Source organism: Triturus cristatus, chromosome 8, assembly GCF_964204655.1.
Source record: "Triturus cristatus chromosome 8, aTriCri1.1, whole genome shotgun sequence".
Classification (NCBI taxonomy): domain Eukaryota; kingdom Metazoa; phylum Chordata; class Amphibia; order Caudata; family Salamandridae; genus Triturus; species Triturus cristatus.
Genome location: NC_140591.1, coordinates 1118275391 through 1118290578, shown reverse-complemented (window position 1 = coordinate 1118290578; position 15188 = coordinate 1118275391). Strand labels below are relative to the sequence as shown.

The window sequence follows — 15188 nt, the reverse complement described above, 5'->3', positions numbered from 1 at the left end:
GCGAAAAAGTTGGTTCTGGAAGTTAGTAAACTAACAAGATACTATCGATACCGATCGGGAACAGTACCGACGCGAGCTAAAGGCCTTTTGGCCTAGAAAAAGTTTTTCCTAACTTGAGTCAAGATAAGCACATCCGAACCCAATGGCGGAAAAAACCAATCTGAGGATGGAGAGGATGCCCATGCGCACTGTAGTCCAGGGGAGGAGTCACCTATCCCAGGATACTTCGAAGACTCTTCCAGGACAACAACGTGCAATCATCCGGACCCAACACTAGGCGGCGATCTATGCACAGATATGAATTCAGCAGCCCACATGCCTCGAACAAACTGATATTGGCAGTGGCCCGAAGGGAATAGGATGATAAAAATCGGGAGGATCTACTTAGAACGGCAAAGATTAGAGATGGTAAAGCATTTTGGCACATAGCAGCTAAAGGGAGTCATAATTCGCGTAACACAACTGATCATTATATCCAGCCAGAAGCCTGGTTCAACCACTTTCCTGTACTATGTAAACAGCCCAAGGTCACTAGTGAAGGTAAGGAAGCCTGGGGCACACCAATAGAGACCTACGCTGAGGCCAGCTTGAGATAGAATCCCAAGACATATCAGGAGCAATCAGAAGTATAACGCCAGAGAAAGCACAGGGACAAATGGGATACCAGGAGATGTATCCTTAAGAGATCTCAATAAATGGGCAACCTATACAAACCTACTAACTAATGTAATTCTAAGGGACACACCTACACCAAGTCTGGTGAGGAAATTGTTCCAATACATAGAAAGGGGACCAAAGTATCACATCCAATTGTAGACCGATCAGCCTAATCAACAGCTTACAATACGTTTTCTGCCAGCAGGTACTTGATAAATGACACCAATGGATGGATGATAGAAACATCCTTTCTACCCAACAAATCAGGGATGGTATTAGCACAACAGACCGAGATTGTCCTTGTACTGGAAAATTGTAGTTCTAAATAAGGGCCACTTTTATGACGCCTTTGAGGACCTAAAATGTTTTTGGGACTTGGTGCCCAGATAGAAATTTTGGATTGTTTTAGAGAGAATGGGGGTCCCTGGCAGCATTCAAATAATATTAATCCACTTCCAAAATGGGATTATGCGCAGGTGCACTGGGTGGCCAGGGCGAACTAACTGAACGCATCCCCATCGAAAAAGGAGTGAGGAAAGGATGTGTCCTTGCTTGACCCTATTTTGCTTGTAGTTAAACTATGAAATTGCACACTTGGACGCATGTGAAAATGATTCCACAATCCTGACTGGCAAGAAAGTCCCCACCCTACGTTTTACATTTGACACATTGTTAGTTTTTAAAAACCGCCAGAGGTTTGCAAATTTTAATTGACCATTTCATTGGCTTTTGTAGAGAGCGTGGATTGGAGGTGAATCCATCAAAGACGAAATATGACAGTCAATCTGCACAAATCATGTAGGGTGAAGATATCCATAGGTGGTGAAAGCCTCGAAAGGGTCAGCAATTTCGACTAACTGCTAATCCAAATGACGGATAGTACATTCTGGATAAAAACACATCAGCAACAGTGAACTAAAACTACAGGACAACATCTCTGGAATACTAAGAGGTTTTAAATCAACAACAGCTAGATCAGTGACTCCTGCTCTTAATATCCATTATGTCAAAGCCATGGGTGGTACACTAAATGGGGTTGAACTGTTGGGCGCATCACAGTTAGTCATCTTGAAAACTCTTCAAAACAAATTTCTGCACTCCTTGGTCAACCTCCCTCAGGGTTCTCCCCTGCTCTTTGGTGACATTACCCATCCAATTACCAGGCAACTTTATGCGAAATTCAGATTTGGCACCTTTACCGGTAACTGGTTTTATGTCAAGCTGGCAGACTCTAGATTACCAGATCAGCGCTTTTCCAGTTTGTAACAAAAACATTGAAAGAATGGCTCACTAATTTTTTTTTTTTCCTTATTCACCTCTACTTTCGTTTTTCCTTCTCTACGTTCCTTAATTAATCTTTGATTATGCATTAGTTAAAAAATAACAATTATTCTAATCATCATTATTGTTGTACTGTATTAATATAATGGCTACATTTAACTCTATTTTTCAACTAAATAGAAGTGATATCGAGCATGAAATAGGATTGCATTTACACACTGCAACTAGATCACCTTCTACAATTTTTTTTAAATTTAAAAACATCAATAGGAGTAAATAAAACATTCAGGAAATGACCATCGCAACATACTGCATGCTGGTGAACGTCTGTATACTAAGTGCAAATTAATTCTGATACCCTGGAGTTTTGTTTGGAATAAAGGCTTTATCACAACAAGCACGAAAGAGCTTTAGAGGAGTGTGACCAACCAATAATTTTTCTACGTATTCCTGAAAAAAACCACAAACTTTTATAAACACAAATCAGATTCACAATGACTCAATTGATTAACTTTATTTGAAATTAGATGGTGTCCTAAATTAAACAGATTTGCAATGTATGGCACATCAATATAATGGTGTCACCAGAAGGCACCACCACCTTCCAAATATCTTTGAGCAGTATCATCTTTTTGTACTTTCTCAAAATAAATTATTACTCGTTAGCCCCTTCAACAACGGTCCAATGCGCCATCTCTTTGCACAACAAACTATGGAGTAACATTTAGTGAGTTATGGTTGAAGTTCTTGGATGGAGAGTGAAATCCCTTCAATGTGCTTTTCTTGACTTTTGAGAGTATGTGCTATTCAGACCATAACTTGACGTTTATAAAACTGAAAGACAATGCAGAAATATAATCTCTTAAATATTTTTGGAGAGAATACTTAATTTTATTACGTTTTCATTGATGAATGTAGCACTATAATCGACCGTGTTACGTAAGGTTCATTTTGCTGTTTGACTAGTATTCCAACGAAGAACTTTGGAATGTTACACCAGGGATTACGCTAAAATCGACAGGAGGACAGAATGCCATGCTTGTGAATAGGGTTACTTCTTCAGAGGGAAAAAAAAACTATTCACAAACTTAAGCAGCATTGATGCACAAGCAGTCAGTACACTGTAGTGATGCATAACTTCATAGAGTAACTTGGACAAAAGACAGAATAATTAAAAAGAGAACACATTAAGTGTCAATATAAACTTGAAGAAACCCAATCTTCAATGACAATCAAAGGTCTCAATTTGTTTTACATTGTTAAAAAAAACATAAGAGGCACAAATATGAACAGGACACACGTATTCTTGGATATTAGCATATCATACAGTGTCCCTATATAATTAAGGAAACTGTTCTACTGCAAACCATGAGAATGACAGTGCGCAGCCTTATCACTGCTTACAACGGCTGTGGCTTATGTACCAATGAAAATGTGTTTTAAGACTGATATCAGGACAGACGACAGACTCTATTAACCCACCAGTTTCGTTATTTCATAACGGAACAAATAATTTTAACAAAAATGTCTACGCGAACCATTAAAAACGAATGTAAACAAATGAATGCCATTCTTAAAAACCATCCGCAAAAGAAAATCAACATCAATAAAAGGCACATTGAGGAAACGTATTAAAGGCTATTTTTAGAACGAGATTTTGTTTAAAAAATAAACTGTGCTGTACCTATCCATTCACTGGATAACAAACGAGAACTACAGAATCAATACAGTACTTTTTTTGGCCCAAGCAAAAATGAAGCAATTTGATTTTGCACATTTTTCCAGGTTTAGCTGCTAACGTTTTCGCCCCATTTGGGGCAAAACATTTTCTCTTCGAAGTTTTGAACTGTGCAAAACAGCGCGTGAATACACACGTTCCTGTACAGACCCACTGCTATTAAGATTTCATAAACTAAACCCAAACAGAGCATTTACTGAAAGACATAGAAGTTGTCACCAAGTTTCCACACACGTAATGCAAACCTCACATGAATCAAAAAGCTGTGCAAACCTTGAGTCAACAATTTTAAAGTAATGCTACCCTTTGCCAGCTTATGGCCTACAACCAAGTGCACGTTTGGAGGAAAACGGGTGCACATCCCTTTGTCATGAAACTGTATAGTGCCAACTGGGTCCCCCACCCAGCTGTCATGAAGGCAGTCCGCTTTCTATGGTAGCCTCTGCAGGGCGCTTGAGCGTTTATCCGGTCGTGGCACAAATTTCATAATGGCTGCTCTCCACAGTGCTGGGGCAAGCAAGAGGCTTAAAGTAGTCACGCTCAAAATGAGGAGGTAGACCTGAAATGACAAAAGCAAATGTAAACACTCTAATTTCGTTTATAAGGCAGTGCAAGCTTAAGAGAAAAATCTTTTTTTTTTTTTTTTTTAAATATGGCTATATATCTGTACCAAAAATTAAAAGTGGAAGACTAGGTAAAAGCTTCTTTATCGATATTGGAGATTCCACAACACTTTGGGCTGACAGCTCCTCACACACCCCTCGACCAATAGGGCTAGGTTACTGTTCAAGTAAGTGCCAGACAATACCTCTCAGGATTGGCAGAGGAGTTAACAAGTGGAGAGATGAATCCCATGTCTCCAATGCTGCCTCAAAGAAATGTTTATGATGATGGGCTCAGGGAATAGGTCATCCTTTTCTGGACGCTCTTCTCTGGCAAGTAATCTAGTGCATTAAAGCTTTTCAGAAGGTAGCAATCTTGAAAAGATACAGGTTCCACAGCTGAAATTCTTATGGGGGAGGATCATGAAAGCAGATTGATTTTGGTATCAAGCCAATAAAATAAACTACTGGCGTTTTCAGAAATGGCACCGGGCACACGTGAAAAAAATTGATAAATATGTTTCCCCCCCATATTATAAAAGTTTTCCCCTCTTGCCTCTGCAGAAAGCTAAGGAGTGTTATTCTCAACGCCTGTTCAAGGATCGTCTCGGCATCAACAAAGACAGTTGTATTTTGTACTTTAGAGGATACCCTTGCTGAGAGCTGCTTCTTTAAAACTGCTCACTGTTCACAAGTAAAATACTTGCATGCCTGACGGTTCTTTTTAATTTTTTAAAACTTTTTAAAAACATTTTATTATTTTTATAATCCGCACCAACTCAATTACAGTATTGCAGCATAACATGGACCCCGACGCGGCGACGCCCCACATCTAGGTGTGTGGGTTCCACAAAGCCAGTCGCAGGTCCCCTCGAACTACTTGTTAATTGTTTTCACCCCATGTCTTTGAATGGGCATGGGGTGCCCAATACGTTTTTGAACTTCTGTGGGAACCCCTGTGCTTCATATACCGTGGCTTCAGCCCGCCTGTCCTCCATAACGCTACTGTCAGTGATTCTTTGCTGCCCATAAACGGGCAATGTTTCTACTAGCTACTGCAAGTGCCACATCGCAAAACAATCTAGTGTACTTAGTCCAGACTTGATCCCCCAGATTCTCAATGTATCCAATACCCCACTAACCTGTATTGTTTTCTTCCAGAACTTCAGAAATACATTGGCACACATGGTGTCAGTAGTCCTGTGCCCTAGGGCATTCCCACAGGGTGTGTCATAGTGTCCCACGTTGCCTGCAGCCCTGTATACATGTGTTGGTGTCATTCTTCTTCCCCATTCTATACAATCTAGTCCTCGTATAGTAAACTTGATGTAATATTTTGAGTTGCCCTTGTCAAAAGCCCGCTTTAATGGCTACCTCTCTCGGGTATCGAAAGGCCTCCCCCAGTCCTCATCCTCCCCAAAATGCAGTGTCATTTGACGCGTAGTTTATCAAGAGGTGATTGTGGTTTTGAAAAGTTTTTTAGATCAGGGAGAATGCATGTTTATGAAGGGGGCCAAAAGCACCTGATACTGGAGTGGGGTTTCCTCTCCCACTTCCTGCAGGTCCTCCCTATAGCAGGCCAAGGCAGGTTTCATCTTTGCATATCGAAAGTGCTGATTGTCAGCTAAGTCATATTCCGCCTGTAGCTCCTCAAAGGAGCGGAGACCTTCTGCGCCCCACACATTTCCCAGTTTGGTGATCCCTATTAGATCCCATCGCCTCATGCCCTCCAGAGTATTTAGGTCTGCCTCTGATTCCCACGAAGGGATTCTGAGTGCCAGCTGCTCCCCTCAATCCCAATCCCCTTGTAGCCTTTTTCCAGTGGTGTATCACCGACTCGGTTGGGACGGGTAGTGCGGGGCACGAGCCGCCGTATAACCTTTGGAAATATTCTGCTCGCACCATCTCGCAAATTGCTGCCATCAACAAGGACTCCTGTAACGATCAGAAGACCCAGCCGTGAAGCTGCCCTGCCCGTGATAGAGTTGAAGGTCAGGAAGAGTCAGCCCACCCGCTTATAGATTTCTCGTCGGTGTTTGCAGGGCGATGCATGGTGTCCCTTTGTCCCACAGCAGTTTCGACTGCCCCAAAGAATCCCACCAGGACTCTGCATAGTGAGTTCTGCAGCATATATAAGAATTTGGGCAGTGCTATCATTCTATATAGGGCTGCTCTACCCATCAGGGACAGCAAGAGTTTCCTTCAGTGCCCTACGTCTTATTTGTAGTCATCGAGGAGCCACCAATTTGTGCCAGTTAATGCCTACCTCAGAGTATTTCCTAAATACGTTGACCATCTCCAGCGCCCTTGGTATGGAGGTGTGTGGATCTGCCGGTTATAACAAAATGTTGTCTGCGTAAAGGAAGATGGTGTCCTTCCTTACATCATCCCAATGTAGGCCCCTGATCTGCTTGTCCACCCTTACTCAGCACACCAGCGGCTAGATTGCTAATGCGAACAACAAAAGGGAAAGCAGACACAACGGTCTCGTTCCTCTACCCAGTCGGAATTCCCTCGATGTCACTCCGTTGACCCTGACTGCTGCCACCGGGTCCGTGTATAATCTATGCATCTAAGTGGAGAATCCCGGCTTGAACCCCATCTTATTCAGGACCAGCAATAGGTTGTCTCATTCACTGAGTCAAAGACCTTTTTGGCATATAGTGTTATCAAGACCCCTGGTACTTGCATGGTCTGTCGTCAAGCTAGACATCCGAATAACCTTAAGAGATTGTGTCTAGTCGAGCGGTGAGGCATAAAGCCAGACTGATCCAGCGCAATGAGTTGTCTATCACCCATAGCAATTGGTTAGTCAGAACTTTGGCTAACACCTTCGCTCTGTATTAAGCAGCACAATCAACCTGTATGAGGCACACTACTTGGCTGGTTAACATTATTTGGGGACGAGTGCTACAGTGGCAGTCCTTAGATTCCTTGGGAGAGTCCCTTTACTCTTGGCATCATAAAAAATATGTCTCAGAGGTTCCCCTATATGTCTGCCAAAACTTTAAAAAAAGATCTAGGGGGAAGCAGTTTGGACAAGGGGCCTTCCCCCCTAACTTACCACAATGCCTCCTGTATTACTCTTTGCAGCCTGTATGTCTTGGTGCAGAGACAACCGAAGAGTCGACATGGCACACATCCCTGTGTCATTTTCATAGGCGTGACGTCTCACTCCTGTCATGCCTACCAGCACTACATGTGGTATAGGTAAGTCACCCCTATGGCAGGCCTTACAGCCCTAAGGCAGGGTGTACTATACCCATGTGAGGACATATCTACGAGAGTGGATGTGTCCCAGTGATATAGGAGTTCACCCTGAGATATTACCAGTGCACAGGGAAGCCATAACGAGTGTATGGGCCGGACATTCATGATTACGAGTTCCCAAGCTACCTGATGGCTTCACTGTACCACAAGGTGTTTGGTACCAAATACCTCACCTAATAAACCCACACTTATGCCAGTGCTGTATTTATTAATAAATGCATGCAGAGGGCATGTTAGAGGTGTCCCCTGAAAACCGACCGACTACTAGTGTGTTGACTGACTGGTCTTGGCCTGCCAGCCACCATAGACCGGTTTCTGGCCTCCTGACACGACAGCCTTTGCTCTCAGAGGTCAGGAACAAAGCCTGCTCTGGGCGGAGTTGTTCACACCTCCTCTATGCAGGATGGGCATTCCAGAGTGGGAAGCTTTAAAGGCCCTGCCACCTTTGTTATGTCACCACGGGCCTCTCCAGATAGCGGAGGTGCCCAGCCCCCTGTCCTAACACCACTTTTTGGCGTCCAGACAGGCGGGAAAATTAGTAAGATTAGGATGGGTCAGCTGATGTAGATCCCACATTTTAGATTCCTCCATGTTGGTTTGGATAAAATTAGCCTTCTAGGGTCCGGGTTATGCCCACTTCCCACAGAAAGTGGTCATATAGAGGGTGTAGACACTCTAAAGGTAGGTAGCCCATTGGCTACTACCTGTCACTCCATGTAAACACCCCTAAATTGAGTATTTAGGTGGCACTCCTCAACCTAAGAACTCTGATTCGATGAATCAACAGAAGAAGGACGAAGAAGTCACTGCCTGGCGACACCTGCAGGAGAAATTTGGCGCAAACCCCTGCTCTCCTCAGCCCTCTCTCGACAATCGCAACAGAGTGACTGGTCTTGCGAGCTGCAGAACTACCAAACTTGGGTAGCCTGCCAGCACTTTCACAATGCACAGAGGGTTTCCCTTGGAGAAGAGGAACTACTCCCCTGCAGTCTTCATGCGCCGACAAGCAGAGTCCAGTCCACCGCCTTGTAGTTCCTCGGCCCGACTGATCCCACACATGACCAGGAGAAGGTACTCGTGCTCTGGAAGGTCAGATCTGTCTCCCCATCGAGTGTGAAGACTCCAGTACCAACCGGAGCCGTTCAGCACCAACCCCCAGGGGACCAGACACCCTGCACCAAATACCAACAGTGAGAGTCCAGTCCGGATTTTCACTGCACCAGGACCGAGCAGCCATCGAGGGATGTAAGCATCACTGAGACCCACTGCAAGAGTGGCCCAGCTGCTTTGATTTTGTACCTGCCAGCTGTTTGTCCATGATCACGACGTGCATCTTTGCGCACCCAGCCTAGCAGACCTACCTACTCTGCACCCGAGCCTCCAGGCTCAGGTCCCGACAAACTGGCTGTGCCTCCATGCTTCAAGACCCCTTGTGATCTAAAACCCCCGTTTGGGAGCCCTTGGCCTTGCCCGCAAGTCCACCTGTGCAGCCTCTTTTCAGGTGGTCCCCCTTCTCCATAGCGCACCAGCTACCAGCCTCACCAGCACTCTGTTCCCAGTAGAACCTGGGTGATTCATGAAGAACTGCTGGCAGTACTTTGAACCTTTGCCCACTTCTATTTCGATCCCAGAAGGTGAATCCCTGAAACCGACTGTACCTAGGCATCTTTGACTTTTTCTCCCATAGGATTGCATAGTGAGTAAAAAGCGCACAGCACAGGTTTGAACGTTTACTTACCTGTGAATATTTGTATAGAAAACTGTACTAACCATGAAATAAAGTTCTTGAGTTTGAAATATATATAAAAAGTGTTATTTTTCCTAAATTGGTCTCAAATGTATTATTTGAATGTGCGTCTTATTTATAGCCTCCGTGAGTACAACGAATGCTTAGCACTACCCTCTGATAAGCCTAACTGTTCGCCCACACTACCACAAAAGAGAGCATTAATATTATCTACCTTTGCCTCTGTAAACCAATTGGGGACCCACTGGACTCTCTGCACAGTGTACTTTTTTTCTAGTACACTATATAGAGAGCCAGCTTCCTACAATCTGGATCCGAAAGCTTCTTCTCAAAGGATAGCACCATTTTTAACGGGTCTGCCATTTCAGCAACAAGGGAAACAATCAGCAAGACAGTATTTGTTTTGTTCTAGTAAAAATTCTAATAATGAGCAAAAACATTTTCTCCTCATGTATCAAACCTAACTGTTCCTTTGTCTTAAAGATGCAGCTATTTCGTAAAAGCAAGAAAATGGCCTATTTCAGACAGAATTATGAAAAGGAGATGTTCCTTTGGTTTCAATCTAGCCTGGCTGATATGGTGTGATGCCCCAAACCGGTCCCAGGATGCTTGTTTCCGGTCCAGGGAGGATCTGGCTTCGCAGTCCGGGCTGGACTGTTTCCGTGAGGCACGGGGTCAAGACTGATTTGCATATGGCTGGGTCCAAACTGGGGTGGCATGGTGAGGTAAAGAACAATGAATTTAACCAAGATCTATTGACTGGGAGTGAATGTTTGATTTGCTCTGCTTTCCATCTATCATCTGTGTGTCTTTTCCTTTGGTTTATAGCACGCAGGTAAAAGAAAAATGAAAGCTTGCCCGAGAGTGTGACGAGACAGCTTGATGGTTATGTATATTTATTTAGGAATTTTATATTGCACTATATGTGACATTTCGGTTACTTCAAAACACTACGGTGTTGGAACAGTGCCAGTCTGAAATAATCCTTAGCAAAGATAAGAGGTCATGTCTGTTCATTTATTGGATTTGCCAATGCATTTAGTCTCCCCCAAAAAACAGAAACAAAGGAAAAATGTGCAATGACGTGCCTGCTGCCGGGCAGCCACGTCATTCCGCTAGCGCGTGCGTGCATGGTAACATATGTGCATGCTTGCGGAGGCGTGGCCTGGCCAACCAACATGGTGGTTGCTCGTAGCTAAAGTTCTGGACACTACGCCCAAAATATGCCACAATAAGATATAAATGCAGCTGGGTGACCCAGACCGCAATCTCCATGACGACAGGGGGCGGATGCCCCTAAACCATCCCTGATTGGAAGCTACAGATTGCAGCAGCGAGCTACTGCTGGGATTGCGACCAGCCCACAGCCATCGGGTCTGCTCAAGGATGCGGCCGGCATTGTGCTGCGCTTCACGAGGCAGGGAGACCTGGTGGGGAAGCGGCAATAGAGTCATTGCGTTCATGACAGATCCCCCGGAAGGGCGGAAGATCCGGGGACCTACTTGGCACAGCGAGTGAAACCAGGACCTGCCTGCGTGGTTGCGCTGGGCCCGCATCAGGGCCCACCTGAGCAACAGACCAACCGCGTGGGGACTGCAGGGGTCCCTTCTGGGCACCACTGCAGTGAACCTACAGCTACCTGGCACGGCAGCCGGATTACGCACCAGCAACGCCTGGTCACTTCCATGGACAGGACCTGTGGAACAATCCCCGCCTAGCCCAGCGTGCCACGCCGCCTCCCTCAACAGCATCGCATTGTACAGGATGATCATCGCAAGCTTGCAGACAGGGTCACGGAGGGAGTAAAGACACAGGCCGAATTGCAACCGCAATCCACTGCTAACCACATGGCAATACTAGACCTCATCGACAGAATGAGAACAATCGAGGGTAGAGCGGAGGATGCAGACGGCTACTCCCGTAATAATAACCTCCAAATCCTAGGACTCTCAGAAGAAGTGGAGGGCCGAGACCCTCTGACCATCTTAGAGACATAGCTCAAATCTTTTGTTCCCCTCTTGAGCCTGATGCCCTTCTTGCTGGAATGAGATCATAGGGTGCCAGCATGCAGGCCTGTCCCTGAGGTGCAGTCACATCCAATGTTGGTCAAACTTCTACAGTTTAAAGATCGAGACACCATTCTTAATTCGGCCAGGCAGGCGGGAACACTGTAGCTTAAAATGCCTCTATAATGTTTTTCCCAGACTACATCCAAGCGTTTCAACACCAATGTGCCTTCCTTCTGACGGTAAAGTGGAGGCTCCGTCAGTTGGGAGTCCAATGTTCCCTACTATTTCCTGTTCACCTTAGGATCCTACCAAACGGCAAATCTCTTTTTGATGGACCCACATGCCGCTTGAGACTGGGTCACTGAACAACACGGCAAGACACCAACACCAGCTGGGGGGGGCTCCTCTCGCCCTCAAGAGACACCAGAGGTGCAACAGAACAAGCCGGCCCTCCCCTACGGGGGCCCCCAACTGCCAGCCCTGGAACAAATCATTGAAGACTGATGCAGGGCACTGAGGGCAAGGGCATCTGTGGAATACCGAGGGTTCACAGACCCGACCTTTGGTGAGACTGCAGACGGCTGACATTTTGTGACTCATGCCATAGCTTTCACCACCTCATAACCGAGTTTCCACCCCCCTCATCCGCACATCCATACAGTGGAGCCCCGCATTGGCAGCTGGGCCACCAGCCATGTTAGAAGTGCTGCTGCTACACTAGGCGCGGACAGGGGTGAGAAAACCCATACACTTCACCACAATGTTACGGGGCATCACACAACCACAGTGTCAACTTTGGGCTGATATGTGCTCCCGCATCCAACTCAAATGTGCTGCTACCACCCCATTGTTACACCAAAGTTTAGATGCTACAGTTTGGCTACGAGCACCTTGGGACGAACATCCCTGGGTGCACCCTCCATATCAGGGCTCCCCACTAAAACACGATTAGGCTGACCATGCGAGGCATGCACACGGCCAGGAAATTATACTCCATTTACTCTTACCTTAAGCAGCAGAATGCGCAAATCATCTTTCTCCAAGAAACCCATCTCACAACTACAGAACTGCAGCGCATATGCAGGAAATGGCGGGGGACCATAATGGCCACCACCTACTCCGCTTATGACTGTACAGCACTTATATGGATCTGACTGGGCTTATACTATCAAGTACTCAACACAATCATAGATACGGAGGCTGATACGCCTGGGGGACTAAAAGGGGTTCTGAACCGAGCTCACAGGGACATTGGCGCATAGGAAGCACACACTGTGGGTATTAGGTGTTGACTACAATTGCGTACATAGCTTGATCACTCACATCCTCCGCTTTCCTCTGCACACACAGTCCAAAAACTACTCTAACTGGGCTTGCTAATTGGCCCTTGGAGACGCTTGAAGGGTGTTATATCCCCACACCCGCATCTATTCCTTCTACTCAACACCACACAAACTGCATGTTTGCTTTGACCGAGTCCTCTGCTCCACCTCCATCAGACACAATAGAACATGCAGACTACCTAGGGCTGGTGGTTTTACATCACGCCTCGCACATAGTAAACTTGGCATGGAGCGCGCTGGTCCCTCCAGTGCCCATGTGGTGTCTCTTGCAGGACCATCTGGAGGATGCTGCATTCTGCGATTCACAAAAAGAGCACATTAGGCAGTATTTCACAAAGAACCAGGCCACAGAAACTTTAGGCTGATGGAATGGGATGCATTCAAGTTACTTACCATGGGAATCTGTCTGCAGGAGGAGGCAGGGATAGGCAGGGTGCTGAAGAGAGAGGGCTGTGAGGCAGAAACACGCATACCCATACCCACATTGGAGACCACCATGACCTCTGACCTCTCCAAACACTTGTATTTGGCCAAAGCCAAAACCCAACACTCCGCCCTGGTGGAGCATCTGCACTGCTTCAACCTGAATGCCTATATAGCGCAGTTACAATCAAGAGGGCGATCAGTCCTGCAGACTCCTGGCATGGCTCCCCAGACAGTAGGACCAGGCATCCTGAATGCGTTTCATACCAAGGGCACGAAAAACCCACTCACCTGTTGCAAGCCAGATTTAATTAGGACAAGCTATTGTTAGCTCCTACTCGCCCTTTCTTGTAAGTAGGAAGACAAACTGACTTTTGGCCTCTGTCTCTGAAAGCAGAGCAAATGTGACAACAAGATAGCAAGATTTAAAGGCAACTTTATTGCTCACAAAGTGAATGAGCAATAAAAATGCCTTTAAATCTTGTTAACTTGTCACATTGGCTCAGCTTTCAGAGAGAGAGGTCAAGCGCATTACAGTTAGGTCGAGTAGATTTTTTAAGTTAACAATTTTATGATTTTTGGGCCCTGGCACCTATAACTCCTCAGTCAACGAGGCATCCCCACTGTCGGCAGCAGATGCCATTTGCACATTTCTCTCAGGGCTTGCTCTCCCCTGTGTCCCCGCAGCACAAAAAATCAGCAAAGGTGTTTACATTACAGCCCCGGATACCAAAGAGGCCATCCGAAACTTGGCCAGAAACAAAACCTCTGGCCTGGAAGAATTCCCGATTGAATGCTACAATACCTTCTTCGAGAGCCTAGCATCCCGAAATGTACATCGAGGCCCTACGCATCGGAATGCTCCTCCCCGATCCCTTTGGGAGTCCCTCATGGTGTCCCTCCAGAAACCAGACTGGGATCCCACACACCTCTCCTCGTACAGACCAATCATCATCCTAGGCACCAATTATCGGGGCAAAAACTAGTGGACAAATAAGCACAATTTCTGCCGAAGTTAATACACCCAGACCAGAAAGGCTTCATCCCAGGACACAGTACGGCCCAGAACATTTGACGCCTTTTCTACGTCATGAATCAGGCCCCTTGCAGCTGCCCGAATGCAGCATGTCTGATACTTGACCTTGAAAATGCCTTTGACACCCTTACCTGTGAATACCTCTTTAGGGTGCTGGCCGAGAAGGGAGTGGGAGCACACATCTTGGCATATACCAACCTACGCTACGCCAAACCAACCTCCAGGATCCGGCTCGTTACACTTCTCAGTGGGCAGGGACACCGGCAGGGCAGCCCGCTGTCACCCCTGCTGTTCATTATTTCCATGGAAACTCTAGCTCTCCTATTTTGTCAAGGGGGGGAAATCGGGGAAATTGCTTTAGATGGTGCGGCCCATGGGTATCCCTATAGGTACTCTTGTCTCTCCAAGACATCTGCTCCGACCTCTCCCCCATACACAACACTCCACTTTTCATCTCAGGCAGCAGGCCTCGGGGATCAACTGGGCCAATTCCTGCTTGTATCCACTCAGCCTCACCACAACACCATACAACGTAAGGCTCAGCGGCACCCTCTTGTTCTGGAGGAAAGACAGTTCGTTATTGCAGAGGTTTCCTCTCTACCCTGCAGCCCCAAGTAAATTTTTGGAAACACCTACCCCTTGCCACCACCAGGAAGATCACCATCTCTAAACTGATAATGTTACCTAGGATCCTATATTATTTAGCAAACGTCCCTGTGAATACCCCCGGACTTTTTTTTCCAGGACTTGTACAAGTTCTAAGGTGAGCTCTTATGGTGTGACAAATGTCACAGGGTCACTCTGAAGAAACTACAGTTGCCAGTGGGAGGAGGTGTGCTTGGAGTCCCCTCATTCAAAGTGTACTACCTAGCAGTGGCAAAGGGTCTCGAGGTGGCAATGGCAGCGGATCCCTCTGCCCGTCTACAGCACGAAAGTACCTGCTCCCCAATGCTACGCCCCCATCCACATGGCCACTCAAGGTCACCACTGCCCTTAAGTGCCTGGCCAGAGCCCCATTCCTTACATGACACATATCCTGTATATCCTGGCCTTTCCCTGCAAGGCCTCCCGCTCTTCCCCGG

At 46.3% G+C, this 15188-nt stretch overlaps 1 protein-coding gene across 3 annotated transcripts in view; it reads right to left on the bottom strand.

Moving 5' to 3' along the window:
• Nucleotides 1-2436: 2436 nt before the first annotated feature.
• SLC9D1 (solute carrier family 9 member D1) overlaps nt 2437-15188 on the bottom strand; it is a 444459-nt gene continuing 431707 nt past the window's right edge. For all 3 annotated transcript variants that reach the window (XM_085622704.1, XM_085622705.1, XM_085622703.1), the window contains exon 13: nt 2437-4235. In XM_085622704.1, the coding sequence (XP_085478830.1) occupies nt 4107-4235 (129 nt within the window). In that variant the 3' untranslated portion in view covers nt 2437-4106. The remainder of the gene's footprint in view (nt 4236-15188) is intronic.